The 19,854-nt window shown below is 45.1% G+C and overlaps 1 protein-coding gene across 2 annotated transcripts in view; it reads left to right on the forward strand.

Annotated features, from left to right (window-relative positions):
- Positions 1 to 19,854, forward strand: part of LONRF2 (LON peptidase N-terminal domain and ring finger 2) — a 70,534-nt gene that overhangs the window by 24,693 nt on the left and 25,987 nt on the right. Inside the window, exon 1 of one of the 2 annotated variants that reach the window (XM_039533284.1) lies at positions 2,387 to 3,212. The exons of the other annotated variant lie outside the window; for it this stretch is intronic. Within the exon in view, the coding sequence (XP_039389218.1) occupies positions 2,540 to 3,212 (673 nt within the window). The 5' untranslated portion in view covers positions 2,387 to 2,539. Of the gene's footprint in view, positions 1 to 2,386; positions 3,213 to 19,854 lie in introns of those variants that run through there. 2 annotated transcript variants of the gene reach the window in all.

Below are 19,854 nucleotides of genomic sequence, written 5' to 3' on the forward strand. Positions count from 1 at the left end.
GACTCTGCTATCACTAGGTCCACAGGAATTGATTCACAAAGGGACTTGGGCACTTAACTGTCTCTTTAGGTGCCTAAATATGAAAATTAGGTGCCAATATCATTCTCAGCCCCCCTGCTCAGCTGCCACCTAACCCTGTAAGGTGACTAAATTCCCTAAATGCCAAGTTTTCACTGGTGGGCATGGGCAAAACCACTTCAGTCCTGATGCTGCCAAGCAGCTCGGTGCCCTCACACCTAAGTTGCAGCAGGATTCACAAACAAGGCATTTCCCTGCCTCTCTGAAATGCAGGGCCTGATCCAGCAGGCACATGCCTAATGACAGCCCAACCAAAAGGCTCTCATTATTATGAAATTTTTACAGTGGCCTTTTCCTTCCCCCTTTAATTAAGTAATTGATTCACAAAGGGACTTGGGCACTTAACTGTCTCTTTAGGTGCCTAAATATGAAAATTAGGTGCCAATATCATTCTCAGCCCCCCTGCTCAGCTGCCACCTAACCCTGTAAGGTGACTAAATTCCCTAAATGCCAAGTTTTCACTGGTGGGCATGGGCAAAACCACTTCAGTCCTGATGCTGCCAAGCAGCTCGGTGCCCTCACACCTAAGTTGCAGCAGGATTCACAAACAAGGCATTTCCCTGCCTCTCTGAAATGCAGGGCCTGATCCAGCAGGCACATGCCTAATGACAGCCCAACCAAAAGGCTCTCATTATTATGAAATTTTTTTAGTGGCCTTTTCCTTCCCTACTACCCTCCTCCCAAACCCCACCCGGGCTACCTGGTCAGTTCTCTCCCTCTTTTTATAATTAAGTAATAAAGAATACATGATTTTTAAAAAAAAACCACACAATTGACTTCTGGGGGTGAGAATTTGGGGGGGATGGGGCTGGCTAGTGTTTTATTGGACCCAGAGTGATTAGGGCACTCAGCTGGGATCCTTACTCTGCCTGATTTGGCAGAGACACTTGAACTCTGATCTCATATATCACAGGTGAGTGAGAGATGGGGTCTTTCTCAACCTCTCCTGTTGGAGCTGTTCTCCTTTGTATAAATATTTCAGCATTTGCTGAAATAGGGGTTTGAACCCTACTATCCTGAGCTATAGAGTCAAGCTCTCATTTTCTTTTTCCTTCCCAATGAATATTTAGTTGTTTATACAAGGTGGAACAGCTTCAATGGGAAAAAAGTAAGACCCCACACCACAGCACCTTGGTGGGAAGTGGGAGACCTTGGTTCAAGTCCCTGTTTTAAATCGGGTAGAGTAAGGATTTGAAAACAGGTCTCCCATAGCCCAAGTGGGTGCCCTAACCACTGGGCTATAAATGGGTGTGTGGATGGGGATTTCTCTCCATTTTTTTTCCACAAAGGCTGCCCTGGCTTAGACACCCATCTCCACGAGAGGGTTTATGGCTGTGAATCCTGATTTGAGATAGTTTCCTTCTAGAGCCTTGTCTGTCACTTAAGTGTTTAGCTGTCTGTGGATCTGAGCCCTAAGCCCTGCCCCTTTCTTCTGCATGTCACTGCTGGCTAGCTTAGGCACTCTTAGTTTGCTAGCTTTTAAGAATCCTTTCTTGGGTGCCTAACTCTCCCCATACAATGAATGGGAGTGGGGAGAAGCTAAGGACCTAGCTCTGGTCTGTGAATGCCACTGGATGGCATGGCATCTAAGACTGTCGTTTGTGAATCTAGCCATCAAGAGATACTTAAGAATGAGATATTTCTTCCCTGCAACACTGGGGAGAGAAGCACAGAGTACCAAAAGTGAGAGAAAAAGGCAAGTGTGTTCAGACATTAGTAATGGTTGAGCTCGGCACAGGAAAAACAGGGAGGAATATAAGGCAGTCAGATAGAGAACAGAATTATCTTTCTGCAGACAAGTAGCAAGAGGCTGTTTTAATAAAATAGACCGTACATCGTTTTACATATAAGCTGAGCGACTGTGAAAAGGGCTCAGTGAGAAGCAACAGCGCAGGAACTTCAAGCTGCTCTTTTCACAAACTGTGCGGGGGGGGTGTACTAACGCCTGCCCCCTTCGGCACCAGAGCAAGTCGGGGGTCCAGCGGGGGGCCGATGTCGCTCCAGTTGCTAAGTCGCGGGGAGGACTCGGAGCCAGGACGGGGCCCTTCCCCTCCACGCAGAGGGGCTCGCAGCGGCGGGGCGCTCTGTGCAGCGCAGCGTCCCCACCTCCCGTGCTGAGCACGGGCCTTTGCGCGGCACCGAGCAGGCTCCCAGGCCGCAGGGGGCTCCCCTCGCTCGGCCCGGCCGGGGAGGGGGCGTGTGCGCTGCCGTCTCCGGGCCGCCGCTCCCCACCGCGGCGCGGCGCTGGGCAGGAGGCGGCGCCGCCCCGGGCGGGGGCGCGTTACACAACCATTACATAATAAATAAGCCGGTGGGGTGGGGGCGGCGCCCGCGACAGGGGGAGGAAGCGAGCGAGCGAGCGAAGCAGCGCCGCCCCCCGGGCCGGAGCCTGCCGGGAAGGAGGCGCGGGCGGGCGGCATGGAGTAGGGGCCGGGGCGGCCCGGCGAGCGGAGCGGGCGGCATGGAGCCGAGCCCGGGGCCCTGCGCCGAGATGCTGCAGGTGGCCGAGGAGGCCTTTCGCGGCGGCAACTTCGAGCTGGCGGCCGAGATCTACGGCTCGCAGCTGGCCGAGCTGCCGCAGCCCGAGCGGGGCCTCTGCCTGCGCCGGGGGGACGCGCTGGCCCGCGCCGGCCGCATGGCCGAGGCCCTGGAGGCCTACAGCGCCGCCGCCCGGCTGGCCCGCCTGCGGCCCGAGGAGCTGCGGGAGCTGGCGGAGAGCCTGGCCCTCCGCCTCCGCGAGAAAGCGCTGCGCCTGCCGCCCTGGCCCGGCGGCGGCGGCCCCGAGGGGGCGGGCGAGGCGCTGGGCGACCCCGCCTGCTGCCGCCCGCCGGAGCTGCTCGGCTGCCCCCTGTGCCGGCGGCTGCTGTGCGAGCCGGTGACCCAGCACTGCGGCCACACCCGCTGCCGGCGCTGCGCCGAGCCCGGCGACTGCGGCCGCTGCCCCCGGCCCCGCCGCGCCGCCGACGCCCCCGGCCCCGCCAGCGCCCGGGTCAACGTGGTGCTGGGCAACCTGCTGGAGAAGTGGCTGGAGGGGGAGAGCCGGGCGCGGCGGCTCCGCGCCGAGGGAGACGAGCTCCGGGACAGGCAGGAGCTGCCGGCTGCGCTGGAGAAATACAACCAGGCCCTGGAGACCGGTGAGTGTCCGCCCGGCCCCGGCCTCCCTGCGCGGGGCCCTTCGCCCTGTCCTGCCCGCGGCCAGGCTGCAGCAGCAGCCCCCGGGCCGGGCTCCCCCAGTGGCCTTTGTCTCTAGGCGCTGCCTCGGGGCTGGCCGCGCTGCCCTGTGTTAAGTCCACGTGGGTCAGTGTGTTCAAGCGGCGCGTGCTGCTGCTGCTGCCGCCTGGTTCTGAGTTTAGCCTCCAGTTCATACCACCGCTGTCCTAAACCATTTCCCTTGTCGTGCCCCCTGGCCAACAGGCCGGGCACAGCGTAGTGGATTCTGGGAGATTAGTGACGACCACCCGTGTACTCCAGGGAGAGGAGTGGCTGAGCCGCTTCAGCTAGCCCAGGGGCACTCTGGCAATGAAAGGGGTTGCAATGACCCCTTACAGACCCGCATGCACGTCAGCCTGTTGGAACAGGTCCCTTATGTGGACATAAGGTGTATGTGTTAAGAGGCTAGAATGGTTCTTTGAATGTTCAATTCTTGAGCACCTTTACCTTCTCCGTTACCTCCCCTTTCCACCCTGCTCCTGCAGTGCCACATGCTACTGTTGTCACAGTATATTTGGGGGAGGGGGGCACCTGGGCAGCAGCCAAAGAAGGGGGTGGGTGCTTTCTGCTTTGCCAAATTCTGCCACACTTTTGTAAATATATAGAGGAAATCAACCTGAAATCCTAGTCAGTGTAAATGAGTTACACAATTTTTGATTCTACACCTGGCCTTGAGTTGTCCTGCCAGTTTCTAGGCTTTACCATCACATTTTCCTTTAAAAATAGAACAGCAATAACAACAAAACTTTTCTCCTGTTGGTGTGTAAAAGATCCATGCAAACGATATATATGGGGAAGCTCAAGGTGCTGTCAATGAGTTGACATTAATTGACAGTAATTACATTCACCCCTTAAAATTGATTGTGTTTCTTAATAGCGGGCGTGTGTGTGTGGGGGGAATTCTCATCCCTTTCTAGTAATGAATAGCGAAGCAATATAATTCTTTTAGTATTTGTACTATTTGTTACCTTTTTTACCTGGGACAATATAGACAGAGTAGTCAGTTTTGCAATTTGTGTCCACTTAACGCTGATTCTCATTGCTTACAACACTGCAGTTGATTGACTTCTAAACATAGACGGGGACTGTTTGTTCTTTGCGGTGAATAGTGGAATAGCAAAGCAGCGATGGAAATATATCCGGTACTGTCTTGTTATTGAAATGTAGTGGTCATGGAAGTATTTCTACTGGTCTTGACCTGTGAAAACTTTATTTTGAAAACCTGTGTTGAAAAATGCCCTATTTGATATAGCTTAAATAGTTTAACTTACATAAGCAAAACTGAAACAGGGCATTCTTGAATCAAAATAAGTGTCCACACACAGACTTGCGCTGAAATATCAAAAAGTGTGAATTACCAGTTCAATTATTTTGGTGTTTTTTTGTGTAGACAAGCCCCTAGAGTATTTCTTCATTCATTCATTTTCTCTCTCTCTTTCTCTCTCTGAAATGGTTTTGTGAGCCTTTATGCCTCAAAAGTTATAGTAAAATATACCCAATATCTTAAAAGTTTGTTTCAAAGAAAGGGCTGGTATTTGGAATGTGCAGGAATATAAATACAAACCTGGCACTGTATTTGGAAATGCACTGCCAAGTAACAGTCACCAATATGACAAATTTCAAATGAAGGATTAATTCTGGCCTTGTAAAATTGTGCAAACAGTTTAAAACACTGGTACTTACTGTGGTCTGCAGACCACTCCTTGATTTGTGGAGAGTTGGCAGGTCACACTGCCCTAAGAGCACCTTTTTAATAGATACATGCAGTGATGAGCTGCCAAAATCTTAACAACGGGTTCCCTATAAAAAGTTCTGATTTAAGGGATGTGCGATAGCATGTATTTTTTGTACCAATAGGGTTACCATACGTCCATATTTTCCCAGGAGGTGATTAAGAACCGAAAAGCCTGACATGTCCAGGAAAATGCAGATGTATTTTAACCCTACCTAAAGTTCTTTTTTAGAAAGATGGGGCTGAACTAGAAATGAGCTCCGTTTCACATGTGTGGGTGGTGATCAGGGACAGTTTCAATTTTTGGGTCTTTTTCTTATATAGGCTCCTATTACCCCTCACCCCGTCCCGATTTTTCACACTTGCTGTCTGTTCACTCTAGGGTGTGCACATGTGTGGGTCCCAGCTGCTCCCTGCCCCCCCCCTCATTGAAGCAGGTGTGCAGGGTTACTGCCCTGGGAACTGCAGGGCACCAGTGGATGTGGGGCTGGCTGCAGATAGGGAGTGACTGGCTGGCTGGAGGCAGGGAGTGACACGGGCTGGCTGTGGGCAGGTGATGCAGACGGGCGGGCTGCAGGCGGCTGCGGGCAGGGGGTGGCTGCGGCAGGGGCTGCGGGCAGAGGCTGGCTGCGGCAGGGGCTGCGGGCAGAGGCTGGCTGCGGGCAGAGGCTGGCTGCGGGCAGGGGGCTGCGGCAAGGGCTGGCTGCGGGTGGCTGTGGGCAGGGGCTGGCTGCGGGCGGCTGGGGGCAGGGGTGGCTGCGGGCAGGGAAGGCGGGGGAGGGGGGCAGATACTCACGGGGGGGGCGGGGCTGGGAGCAGCAGGACGCAGCCAGGGACTCACCGGGCAGCAGCAGGAGTCCCAGGGCCAGAGATCCAAAGAGCAGGAGCAGCAACAGGGCCAGGAGGCAGCTCACATGGCTCTCGCAGCACAGCGCAGCGCCCCCCGGTGGCTGGGAGGAGGAATTACAGGCTTCCCAGGCAGAGCCCATCAAAGCTTCGCTTGCAGGGAAGCCAGTTAACAAGCGGTTCTAAAACCGCTTCTAAATTTAACAACGGGTTCGCGCGAACCGGCTCCAGCTCACCCCTGGATACATGTGCTTTTAAAAAAAAACCAAAAACCTGCCTTTGAAAGAGCCAGTCTTTCACAGGAAGAGGAAAGGAAACGGCACCATCTTGATCTCTTTCTTGAGTGGTAACAGCTAATTTAGACCCCGTAATTTTATATGTATAGTTGGGATTATGCTTTCCAATATGCATTACTTTGCATTTATCAGTATTAAATTTCATCTGCCATTTTGTTGCCCAGTCACCCAGTTTTGAGAGATGCTTTTGTAGCTCTCTGCAGTCTGCCTGGGTCTTATAAAATTACTAAAGATAGTTATCTACAAATTTTGCCACCTCACTGTTTACTCCTTTTTCCAGATCATTTATGAATATGTTGAATAGCACTGGTCTCAGAACAGACCCCTGGGGGACGCCACTATTTACCTCTCTCTGCTCTGAAAACTGGCCATTTATACCTACCCTTTGATTTCTATCTTTTAACCAGTTACCAGTCCATGAGAACACCTTCCCTCTTATCCTATGGCAGCTTACTTTGCTTAAAAGTCTTTGGTGAGGGACCTTGTCGAAGGCTTTCTGAAAATCTAAGCACACTAGAATCTCCTTGGTCCACATGTTTGTTTGACCCCCTCAAAGAATTCTAGTACATTGATGAGGCATGATTTCCCTTTACTAAAACCATGTTGACTCTTCCTTCACAAATTATGTTCATCTATATGTCTGACAATATTGTTCTTTATTATAGTTTCAACCAGTTTGACCAGTACTGAAGTCAGGCTTACAGGCCTGTAATTGCCAGTATCACCTCTGGAGCCTTTTTTAAAAATTGGCATCACATTAGTTATCTTCCAGTCATCTGGTAAAGAAGCTGATTTGAATGATAGGTTACAGACTACAGTTAGTAGTTCTGCAATTTCACATTTGAGTTCCTTCAGAACTCTTGGGTGAATACTATCTGGTCCTGGTGACTTATTGCTGTTTAATTTATCAATTTGGTCCAAAACCTCCTCTAATGATACCTCAATCTGGGACAGTTCCTCAGATATGTCACCTAAAAAGAATGGTCCATCAGTGGACCGGCAGGAACAGTGTCCCTAGCCTCTGTTTGCCAGAAACTAGGAATGAGCAACGGGATGGATCACTTGATGATTACCTGTTCTGTTCACTCACTCTGGGGCACCTGGCACTGTCCACTGTTGGAAGACCGGATACTAGGCTAGATGGATCCTTGGTCTGATCCAGTAGGGCTATTCTTATGTTCTTATCTTCTGTGGCTGGAGCTGCCAGTAGCAGAGAAATGTCTAGGGGAGAAGGGAATCAATTGGTAGTGTACCATGTGGAGGTAGGATAAAAGGATCTGGTGAATGAAGGACCAAGCAGTACAGTAGTAATGTGCAATGGAGAGAAGAGGAGAATAGGGGGGAGGTGGAGATAAAATGGAAAAACAAAAGTAGAATGATTCTTTAAAAAAAAAAAAGACAAAATACTGCTTCTTGTATCCCTTGTCACAGACTAGACATTTTTCCAGAACTGTGCACAAGCGATTGCTGTTTCCACCACTGTAACGAGGTCCTCCTTTGTACAGGTCTCCCCCAGGAGTCTGCAAACAAGCAGGTGATCCCTGGTCTGCACTTCACCACACTCGCATGTATTAGTGTTTAGAGTAGCCCCATTTGATCATGTTAGTCTTTGATCTCCAGTTTGAGTACATAGGTGATTCAGACATCACCACATTAAACAGACTTAATCAGCCCCTCCAGGAAGGTCCTCTTGGAGTTACAAATCTGTTTCAGTGCATCTGACTACATGCAGTCTTTCATTCCATAACTCAGTAGTGCCTTGCAAGCTGTTATATCCAGAGGCACAATACTAGTCGTAAAACTCTTTTGTGATTTAAGGCATTTGGCTACTCCTGTGTGACCATATAATGGATGCCATCTGCTGTGATCTTTCACTTTGGCTTGCTGCCTTCCTCTTGATATCAGGTGGTGCAACACCAGCCAGTCATTTAGGACAGGATCTAGTTTCTTATCATGTATGGATCGTTCACACGCTGGACATGCATACTCTGCAATGGAGTAGCACACAGCAATAGCAGTGGTTTGCAAAGTAGCTGGATAGGTCCCCACTCTGAGGCGACCAACTTTCAAAGAATGTTGTTGCAGACACTAACTTTCCCTTTCACCTTCTCTACATGTGCTTTGAAGGAAAGCATTTGGTCCAACGTCATCCCCAGGTAGACAGCGTTCAGGTGATTAGCCAGTGGGATTCCATTCCAGTTGGTGGTTAGTTTCCACTTCGGTTCTCGGTGGCATAAGTGAAAAGCTATCACCTGTATCTTGGTTGGGTTGATGTGAAGCTGGTTCTTGATGTAGTAAGTTGAGATGTTGCTCATAGTCTGTTCTAGTCAATGGCAAAGTCCTTCTCCTGTGATGTGATGCATAGATCATCTGCCTATGTGAAGTGCCTCGTATTGCTCTGTATGGGCTGGTCACACGTGTGTGTATAATATAAAATGTTGAAGACGGTTGGTGGTAGCACACTGTCCTGTGGGAGACAATTTTGTTGTCTCAAGCGGCTCCATTTCTTACACAGTGCTATGTAAAAATGTGTCTTCTCCAGAAGAGATTGGATGAGCTGCACTAGGTGGTGTTCGTGCATTGTATCGTAGACTTTGGCAAGGAGGTTTTGTTGGCTGACTGTATTGTATGCAACTGAAAGGTCTATGAACACACCGCCTGTTATCATCCCTCTCTTGAATCCCTCTTCTACATGCTGGAGGATCTTTAGTGTTTGGCCAGTGCAGGACTCTCCTAATCTAAATTTGGCAGTACTAGATCCTGTTAGATATGACGTGAAAGGCGATTATAAAGGTGGCATAGGAGTGATACTGGCCTGAAGTTCTTTGGGACAGGCAATCTTTCCTGGCTTCAATAGAGCTAATACACAGGCTTGTCACCATAGTTTGGGTAATCTAAAGGTTGATGAACAATTGTTAAAAAGGCATAATACCCATAAGGTGGCTGCAGGACCATAGTGCTTAATTTGCTCCATGCATATGTCAAGTCCAGCTGCTTTGTCATTCTTCAAGTGACTTGTTCTGGCATTGAGTTCATTTATTGTGTACAACAGGCTGATATGATTTTCTTCCAGATCAGTTTGCAATTAGTACAAATACTACAATTAGGACTATAAGCTGCTTGTTTAGAGCTTTCCTGTTGAGCAGAAGCCAGTGTGCTACCTGATTGGCTGACTTTTGTGGTGTTGCTCTACTTTCTTCGGGTCATTATTCAGCTTGTGAAAGGTCAACAATGCTTTCCTATTACTGTGGATCATGTCTATTCCTTCAATTCTTTCCATTTCTGTTGCCTTTCTTCTTGAAGCTTGTTAGTTAGGGCTGTCCCTGCCGAGATAGTATCTTCTGAGAGAGGATCTCTTTGGGACATTTGTTGGTGTTTTCTGTGTTCGCCTGCTAGTATGGGAGTAAATCCTGGTATGTGCTCAGTTCCGCATCCTTGACTTATTGCACTGAAAACCATTACAGTTGCTGTAGTTGCTATAGAGGGCTCATGCAAATAGAAGAGGCAGTCTTTGATTGCTAATGGTATGAAAAGTGTTTTGAGAGAGACTGTTACGATGTTTCACAGTGTGAAAGCTTGGGAATGAATGCTGGTAAATGCAGTAAAGAATGGTAGTTCTTATTTTTAGTCCCACTATTGATTTTGTATCCAGTGCATCAGACTTCAAAATGAAACACTTATCTGCCTGCATTTGATGACTCATTATGCCGCATTTCTAGAAAATCCTTTCAGACTGGTGGTGAAAAGGTCCTTCATGTAAAATATGTACTGGAAACTCCTGCTTCACTCTGTCATAGTTGCATGGGAGAAACTTGTTTGTAATCAGATCTGTGAGCCTTTGGCCATTCACTGTTACACTTTCAACAAGATTAATTGCTAGAAATAACTTACTAATGTTTACATTATTGTCTTAGGAAAAGTTGACATGGCTGTAAATAAAACAAAGGGCTCCATGTCTTGCACTGTTAAATATGAAACCATGTTTGACCCACAAAGAGGAGCTGTGTATCTATTGTTTGATTATCTGAGTCTGCATACCATTCCATCCAAACAGGCACGTCATTTTATTTAGGCAAAAAGTATATGTGCAAGGTGTTCTCTGCAGAACATCTTCCATGGGGAAATTAAACAAAAAATGTGGGTATCCTGCATTTTTCCTTCTGCTCCACCTTTACACTCACTTTGCAGGACAATCTTGAGTAGTATCTCAGAACAAAATAATTGATTTCAGTCTCTCTACTGGGCAGTATGTGCACTCTGCTCACTTTGTAGCAACATAGTATAATTTTTTTAAAATTGAAATGAGGACCAAAAACTTAAAGGGAGTGGAGCTGGAGATGCAAAAATGAAATGTTTAGATGAGGTGGTGGGGAGGGCAAGGGATGGGACCAAGCACAATCTGGATTAGCAGCAAAAGAAAGGTAAATTAAACCTGTTGCACCACATACACCAACTGAAAACATGCCAGTGAATCTCCTACTGTACAAAAAAGACAACTACAGTAAAACAGATCAGATATTTCATCATCAATGGAGAATCACTATCTTGAGTAAGATTGCTTCCTCTTCCACTGTCTGATCTAGGGAGGACACTTGTCTATGGAAAACATGTTCCCTTTCTTCTCCTCTTTTCAAAGTCGTGGACAAAGCATTAAGACAGGGGAGGTCACCATTTGTACTTCTTTCAGGTGATGCTGTTAGGGGCAAATATGGATTGGGCCAGAGAAGCTGTTTGTTAGTTTCCTTTCCCCTCTTAACTGTGGAGAAGTGACAGGCCGTTTCTTCCTGCTTTAAAGTCTCATCCTAAAACAAACATACAGCTCAACAAAATAATCTATGCTAACATAGAGGAGAGCAGAACAGACAGCTCAAGTGGAGCGGGAGAAATAACAGACTTGATGTGGGGTAGTATCAAAAGTGGATTTTTATGTGTAGAAATACTTTGCTCTTGTATTGTGAAGTCTTGCTTTAATCCACTAATTCTGTCATTAATAAACTACTTAATCCACTTTTGGGACCTACCAAAATAAATCTGGTGGCGTGTATAGATGTTGGGACTTAAATAAGGTTGTTATCCCTGTTAAAATAACCAGGATTGTAACTGATATGTTCTAATTTGGAGGCAGTTGCCTCACTGCATGAGTGTAGCTGGATTACTTAATAGTTATCTTTGACTTTCCTAACTATTTTTTAAAATAGCTAGGAATGTATACCTACACTGTTCTAAGAAAGTTCTTAGTTGCATATATTCTACTAGTTGTTAAACTATAGAACCATAGGCTGGAACGTAGGCACTGACTTCTACTGGCACTGGTGGCCCCGACTCCACCTCTGCCCCAGCCCCGTTCCAACCCTTTCTCCAAAGTCTCCACCCTCCTCCCTGCCCCTATTCCTACTCCTTCCCCAAATCCACAGCCCTGCCTCTTCCCCACCTCCTCCCCTGAGCATGCCATGTTCCCGCTCCTCCCCACTCCCTCCCGGAGCTTGCTACAGCTGTTTGGTGGCAGCAAGAGTTGGGAGGTAGCTGGGCGAGTGGGGACATGTCATGCTCAGGGGAGGAGGCAGAGAAGGAGGTGAGGTGGGGAGCACCTGTACCAGTGGGTGCAGAGCACTCATAATTTTTCCCCATGGGTGCTCCAGCCCTGGAGCACTCTCGGAGTCGGCCCCTATGGCCTGGAATGTTGCAGATCTTCAGTGAGATTCACAGCAGCAGATCTTAACTCCAGTGACTGAAGTGCCAAATAACCCTGTTGATGTTTGTCTGATTTGGGTTTCTTGGAATTCAAGCTGATTGAAGAGCCGATGTTCAATTTAACTTTGCCTCATACTGATCTGCTACTTCATTCCGACTTGTTTCATTTGATGCAGTAGTGAGACAGTAGCATAAACAAGAATAGAGGAATGGAATGGTAGATGTATGAGGAGAATGACCAGAAAACTGTCAAATATTGGCATATACTACTACAGGTTAACAAGCACATGTGATCTGGGATATCAGCTTTTCCCTTAGCTCCACTATTGTGTCACAGGCAGAGTGTGTGAGGAACCAAGGTGCAACACTGCCCAAGGCCCCTGCCATGGCACCCACACAAATCCTTCCTCTTACCCAGAGTCTGAGATAAAAGTACTCTGTTGATAACTAGATTTAAGAATAATACAGTATTTCTGTATATCTTCCAGAGCCTTGGAAGTGTCCTCTGAACACAAACGCTTCTTCTGTAACGAAATAAAAATATATTTTGAAGCTGGGCTAAAACTGTAGGTTTTTAAGGAACCGTGCAATTACTGGATGAAGTAGGTGGCAGTTACTCAGCAAGGAAGTTGGCTGAGTAAGGGTGTGCAATTCAAAGGTACAAAACCCAGTTGTGACCATAGATTGCATCTGACTTCCTTGCATAGAATAAAAAGGAATTAAATATGGCATATAAGCTTTTTTGTATGCAGCTACATTAAAAAATTACTGGCAATATAGTCCAGCAATTAAATGTTTTGCCTGTCTTTCAGGTTTTGTATGTTTGTAGCCTTCTTAAATGTATATATGTTAGCCAACAAACTAGAAATGTTTGAGTTGCACGTATGTATCTGGAATATGCTTCATTTTGAAGATTATACCCAGTTAACATATTGTCTTGTTTCATTCCTGTGGGGGCTGAGAAGGAATGTACTGTGTGTTCCACACCACACTGCTGGCTTTAAGTTTAGTTTGGCGCTAATGGAATCTGGGCTGTGATCAACTCCAGGGTGAGAGCACACTGGTCACTGGCTGGGGAGAGGGCAGGGGAGGGAAACTGTAAAGGGAATTGGTGCCTTCAGTTGCCAGAAGTTCCTCTGAACCTCTTTGGATACCAAACATTGAGCTATCAAGCCAAAAGAACAAATTATCATGCCTCTGAGCACCTCATAAATAAGGCTAATAGACCCTTCTCAAAGGGAACAAGACAGCAGTAGTTTTGTGGCAGTAGCCACATGATCTCCTTCTCCATGCTCAACTGGACAACTGCAGTTTTTTAATGGTCTCCCAGGATAGTATTGTACACAAGCTCCGCTGTTCAGACCTCCTCTCACTAGGATTGTCAGCATACTCATCCTGTTGCACATACAACTCCTGAACAGATTGCACATCTTGTAAAATAACTGTGAAATTCTGCTCCTGGGTAAGTGTGGCAAAGCTCTTGTTGAAGTTAATGAGACCTTTTTGTTTACCTGGAGACAGCATATGGCCCTTAGACTTTGTACAATAACTGACATTCTGGAGCCCAGACTGTACATTTGCTTAATATCTGAACATGAGCACGAACTTTACCTACCATGAGGCCAGCAGAGCTAGATGCTATCTTTGTGTAAAGTGCACTGACTTGAGGATATAATAGCAACCATTTCTAGTAAGGGCTTTAACAATAAATGACACTTAAACTTAATAAAGCAGCATTTTTCTCCCAAAAGTTAAACAATTTTTTTAAATCCTGTTTGTGGGCCCTGCTGAACGTTGTGTCAGGGTAGTGCATGTAACACTTCTCTCACTTCCACAGTTGCAGGTGACAAAACTGGCCAAAAGTGACTCTGTAGATTGTCTGGTGCTTTCCTACCTGCTAGCCTTTAATGCCACAAATTGTCTAATAGATGATGTAGCTTGTGAATTGTCATGTTATCTCAGATGTAGATGCATACTGCTAATGTTTTTTCGTATTTCTTTCATCCTCTTGTTTTCCCCAGCCTTCTGACTCTTCATTGTGCACCACCATGTGGAAGCAGAAAACAATAAACAAAACCTTTTGTATTGAATGGTCTCTAATTTTAAAAGGAGACTTGCAAAAGGAAAAAAGAAACATAGTCCCTGTTCATTTTCAATACCGGGTGGATAAAAATCAATGATTTTTTTTTTAAATAAATTAAAAAAATCTGATTTTTTTGATAAAATGCTTTTTGAGGGGAAAAATCTATATAAAGATTTTTAATTAAGATACATTATAGCTCAAAGATATCTCATCATGGAATAGGGATTATGAATTCTAATTCTATAGTATGAGGCAATATAGTCATGTAATGCTTAAGAAAAGTTTTGTAAATGAGTTCCAATCGTTCATGGATTAGGGACCCAATCTTATGGGGTTCCAGGGGCTTCTGTATACATTATTTAGGTTAATCTTTCTATCTACCTGATGGGACTCAGTGCTCCGACTAGAAGATATCAGAAATGCTTAGTTTTGCAGTTCTCAAACTGGATTTGTGTCTCCAGAGATAACATGCTTGTTAACTGCAAAAATGTTTTAAAATAAATTAATATATAGAGGTGAGAAATAACAGACTTCAACTCTATTGGCCCTCTGCAAATTTGTGTACACAGAGTCAATCCCTTACCTCTCTCTAAAAGTGCAAAGTTTCAAAAAGTTAAATGAATAGAAGATTGTTGGGGGCGGAATAGATCTGGACAAGGAGAAGTAGTCTGGAGATAAATATGAGAAGCGAGGGACTTACGCTTGTTTTGTTAAAATATTATATTTGCCATTGAAGAAAAAAATCCAAAATACATAATGTTGTTGTTTTTTAGTTTTAATAAAACAATTTAAATGTCTGACTGGTAGTGATCTCCTCCTAATACAGCATGGCAAGAAAATCCTCCAAATATTAATGATTAGCGTGTTGAATTGGAGATAGTTTACCTCCCAGTGACTTCATAAATATCTGCTTCAGTTACCTGTGATAAATGGAATAACCAGTCATTCATTTTCTGATGTAGCTGTAAAACTAATCTGAAAAGTTTTTTCAAAATAAATCACTTTAAAAATGTATCGCGTGTACCTTCTAAAAATGAAACCTACATCTATGAGTTGTTGGTTGTTATAACCTTAATACAAATTCTTCACAAGAATGCACTTTTATGTAAGAATCCATGATTAAATCGAGTCTTCCTGACAGTGATTTAAATCATGATTTAAATCTATTTGTTTTTAATCAAAATCCACCCTGTTCAATACACTTGACTGGCTGACCTTTTAAATAAAGGGTATGTTTGTAAAAGATGCAGTGCACCTGCCCTTTCAGTGAGATGAGCATTCACAGGAACCATTCCTGCTATCCCAAATTGGAGCTCCAAGGGAAAGCTGTGCTTCACATTCCTGATATTTCTACTAGGGGGTTGCACATCCTGTAGCTTGTGTAGACTGAGCTCATTGCGCACACCAGGAGCTCCTTGCATCCCTCCATTACCCCCACAAGTTCCCTGTGTGCCACCTTCCTATCCCTCTCTATTGCAGACACTCCCTACAAACCCCCTGCCTCTCCCTCAAGTCAGGTTCTCTGTTCCTCTCCTTTATACCCTTTGTCTCCTATGCCAGGGTCTCTGCCCTCATTCTCCCTCCTTCCCTCATAGCAGGGCCTTTGCTTTCTCCTCTCCCCAGCCAGGTCCTTGCTTTCCTTTCCCCTTCTCTCCCCATCTCTTCTCCCACCCCCAGCCATTGTTTTCCTCATCTTCACCATGTCTTCCTCTCATTCCCTTGTGGGTTCCTGTTCCACCCTTCCACTGCCCTATGGGTGCCTGCCCCCTATAAAACCCTCCTCGAAGGCTCCCATTTCTGTAAGAGTCCAGGCTACAGACAGTCACCCCGTGCAGCAAATTAAGCTGCTGCTTCTCATATGCGTAGGTAGCAGCAGTGCCCCCCAGAGAGATTACTGTCCATGCAGCACACGGCAGACTAGACCCCTCTGCCCACAATTTTTCCACTGACTCAAGCTTTTATAGTATTCCAATCTGCACCAAAATCACTAGGCTTGTGCCTGTTGATGCTGGCAACATTCTCTAAAATTTTTGAATTGATGAGAGAGCGTTCACAGAGCTTGGGGGCAGGAGGCTTTTGGGGAAAGACCACTCAGAACACTCCAAGGATGGTGGCAATGCTGCTTTGCTCTGACTCCAGGAATGGAATTTGCAGGAGGGTGATGCGATGCCCCAGTTGTCTGTGGGAGTAGCAGGAGTGGTGGTCACTCTCAAGAGCCATCTGTTTGGTGGAACGGTATTGGTGGGAGCCCTGCCTAAGAATTCTCTCAACTAAAGCGTGAAGCAGGGGACAGTCTACTTAAGTTCTTCGGGGTGGGCACCGTTTCTTTATTTTGTGTTTGTACAATGCCTATCACAATGGGGTCCTGGCCTATGATGAGAGCTCATATGTGCTTTAGCAGTGGTTCTCAACCGATATATCATTTTGGGCCACAGGTTAAGAACCACAGCACCCCCTGCCCAGAGAACCCTCCACAGAGCAGAGCCAGAAGAGGGGTACTTGAGAGTTCCCATTAACTTCGCAAAGTAAAAGTTTACTTTGCGTAAAAGTTATTGGAGTTGAGTTATTGGAGCTGCTCTGGACTCAACCAGGTTTTATAGCTCACTGTCAAAACCTGACCTAGAACAGAAGCAGCAAGTTTCATATCAGAAACAATTAACTTGAAAGGCTGAGACTTGAAGTCATAAAAGTTGCAGGTTTTTTTTACAAAGGAGAAATTATGATTCGGTGTGTGAAATATTTAGGTGCTTTTTCTTTGAGTTCCCATATTTTTCTCAAATGTGAAGCAACTCTCCTTATAGAGATGGAGTATGAACAGGGGAACACATTCACAGCCGATGCAGTCCTGGATTTTTAACACGAGTCACAGGTTGGGAAACTGACTCTAGATGAGTATGACAAAAGTAAATTGTTCAGCGGAGCAGTCCTACAATTGGGCAATCATACTTCCATTGACAGTTACGGTAGCTGTGTTTGTATGCTACGTTCCAAGTTTCACATCATAATTGCGCTCTCATCTTTCTTCCTCTGAGTCTGCTCCCCTCCTTGCTTCAGAAAAACGGTGTACGTAAACTGAGTATAAGGCACTACAACGATCTGTTTTGCAGTAGTCCACATCCCACCCTGTAGTAGAGGGCTGCAGGGGGTTGGAGAAATGATCCATGTTAGCTAAAGCCAGAAATCTGGTTCTAAAAAATGAAGAAACAGAATTCCTGGTCAAAAGTGGAGGCTTTTATTAATTTACTGGAACTACATTACTAGTTAAGGGAAGACTATGACATAAGTGTTTTATAGCATCCCCCAGAGATCAGGACCCCCTTGGGCTAGGAGCTGTACCAAGGCAGAAAAGGTGATTCCTGCCATGAAGAGTTTACAGTCTGTCAGGGGTTGGCAACCTTTCAGCAGTGGTGTGCCGAGTCTTCATGTATACACTCTAATTTAAGGCTTCGCGTGCCAGTAATACATTTGAACGTTTTTTAGAAGGTCTCTAAGTCTATAATATATAACCAAACTGTTATATGTAAAGTAAACAGTGTTTTCAAAATGTTTCAGAAGCTTTATTTAAAATTAAATTAAAATGCAGATCTTATTAGTTTAGTGTGATCTTTGCCCTTGCTTTTCCTTGCTGAGTTTTCCAATGTCTGGTGGCACCTATTTAGATACTTTAAGCTGCACACAGGCTTCTGAGTTATAAATTGATAACCGGCTGGCAAGGGGCCAGCAGCAGGAACCCCAGAGTGGCGGCAGGCTAAGCAGCTCAGCCCACCCTACGTGCCATCAAAAATCGGCTCGCCTGCCACCTTTGGCACACGTGCCGTAGGTTGCCGACCCCTAGTCTAAGTACTGGATTACATAATAGCAAATAATAATGGCTCTCCCTTCTGCCTGCCTTTCTGAAAGGCCATGCATTTCAACAACCTTCCCTAGCCCAGAAGAGCAAGGAGGGACTCTAATAAGTCGGACTTCCTGAGCTGTTCACAAGGATTATGGTTGTCCTCTCTCTTTTTTTGCAGGTAATAGGGGAAGGAGGGTCTGGTTGACCTAGTTTCCCTATGTGATAAAGAGGACTTGCCTACTACTTATTTGAATAGTTCCAAAGCACTTCGTGGTGTCTGATTTGGCTTTGGTTAAGTTGAAAAATATTTCTCAAAATGGAATGATCTTTAGCAAAAAAACAACTAATTTGATTGTTGGGTTGGAAGATCTTTTGCATCTGTTTAAAGAATTAATCAAGGTAATGTTTAATTTTCAGTACACAGTATAGAACACCGTATAACCTTTGTCAGATTACGCATTTTAGTCCTTCTGTGAGATCTCAGAACAAAACACTCTTATGACTGTAAATGATGTGGGTTGTTTTTTTAAACCAAATGAAGTGCGTGTGTCTCTAGCACGTGTTTCAAATGAACGATACCCTTTCTGGAAAGGGTTTGAGCTAAAAAGGAAATTCATGCCCTTCCTTAAGTGCCCTATATATCAAATTTGCTTAAAACGTGACTCAGAAACCTGCTCCTCTTAGCTGTTGCATGTGCACAGAAAAAAAGAAATTAAAGTGGGAGTTATGGTTACCTAGAGACTATCTCATCCACTCATTCTTATGAGGCAGGGATTCTTTACATATGGATTATTTTTTATCTTGCAGATTTCTGTTCCTATTTTAACAATTGAATCTGCTTGATTGCAGAAGAGCATTAATACTGTTTCAGGTGTTACTGGTCTAAAATACACTGAGTACTTTACTGAAAATATAAGAAGAGAATTTGCTCTAAAAAGTTTACAGTTTAAGGACCCGATCCTGTGGTTGGACATGCACAAACAGATCTGCCTGATTGCAGAGTTCCTCTGAAGCCTATAGGGTTACACCTGGGTGCAGGAGTCTGTAGATTAGATTGCAGGTTCAGGACCTAAATGAAAAATGGTCAGATACAGGAGTGGGTGGAAGAGCAGATAACATCCAAGGGAGATGAAGGATGAGGAGGAATAAATACAGAATAGGTTATGGGATTGAATGTGCAGTACACTAAATGGTTTTTTTTTTAAATTAGGCAGAGTAATATGGACAATTAAATGGTGCATGATGTACTAATAATATAAGAACATCATTGGCTAAAACCTTTTTATTTTTAGTATGTTAACTGCAGTCTCTCTTGCTATAATGGGGAAAGGGATGAAATAGAGTGGGAGTGCAAAGTTTTGAACTAATCCTAACTTTGTAATCATCTTATTTTTTTGTTTAGTTTTATAAAGTTTATAAAGTTCATTTCAGGACACGCTTATTTTTTCACTTCGCTGCTCAAATGTTTTATGAGTTTTTTCACAGAAAACAAGACTATAAAGTTATAAAAATACAGATGAATTCTAATTATAAAAATGAAAATTAATAGCTTATTTCACCCTTATCTGTGTGCATTACTTAATATTTTATTGGTATAGGTTTTTAGGGATGCATAAAGCACCCTTAATACAAAAGAGAATAAAGCAATAGGGCATTATTACTGGAGAAAATATTCAGTCAGCTGCAGAAAAAGGGAGTTTTGTTTGTTTGTTTTAAAGGGGAAATCTTGGAACGAAGAAAGCAAAGCTTTGAAACGATAGGCAAAGGATATTTAATGGTAAATTTTTTATTTTTAAAGATTTGTATTGGACTAATCAAGTTTACTGCTAGCTAGCGAATATAATTTTGACTTTACTGCTATTACCCTTGTGGGGTGCCACAGCCCCTGCCCCTTTTTAATTGATTTTTTTTTTTAAGCCACTTACGTCTGGTCTTACAACTAGACTGAGAGCTCTTTGGGGGCAGGGCTAGCTGCTATTTCTTTATAGTGCTCAGCATGATGAAGCCTCCAGTCCTGATTAAGGCCTCAGGGTGTTACAAATAAGGGATTCATTAAGTAAACTTCAAATGGGGGAAGAGGTGG

Source organism: Mauremys reevesii, linkage group 1, assembly GCF_016161935.1.
Source record: "Mauremys reevesii isolate NIE-2019 linkage group 1, ASM1616193v1, whole genome shotgun sequence".
Lineage (NCBI taxonomy): Eukaryota > Metazoa > Chordata > Testudines > Geoemydidae > Mauremys > Mauremys reevesii.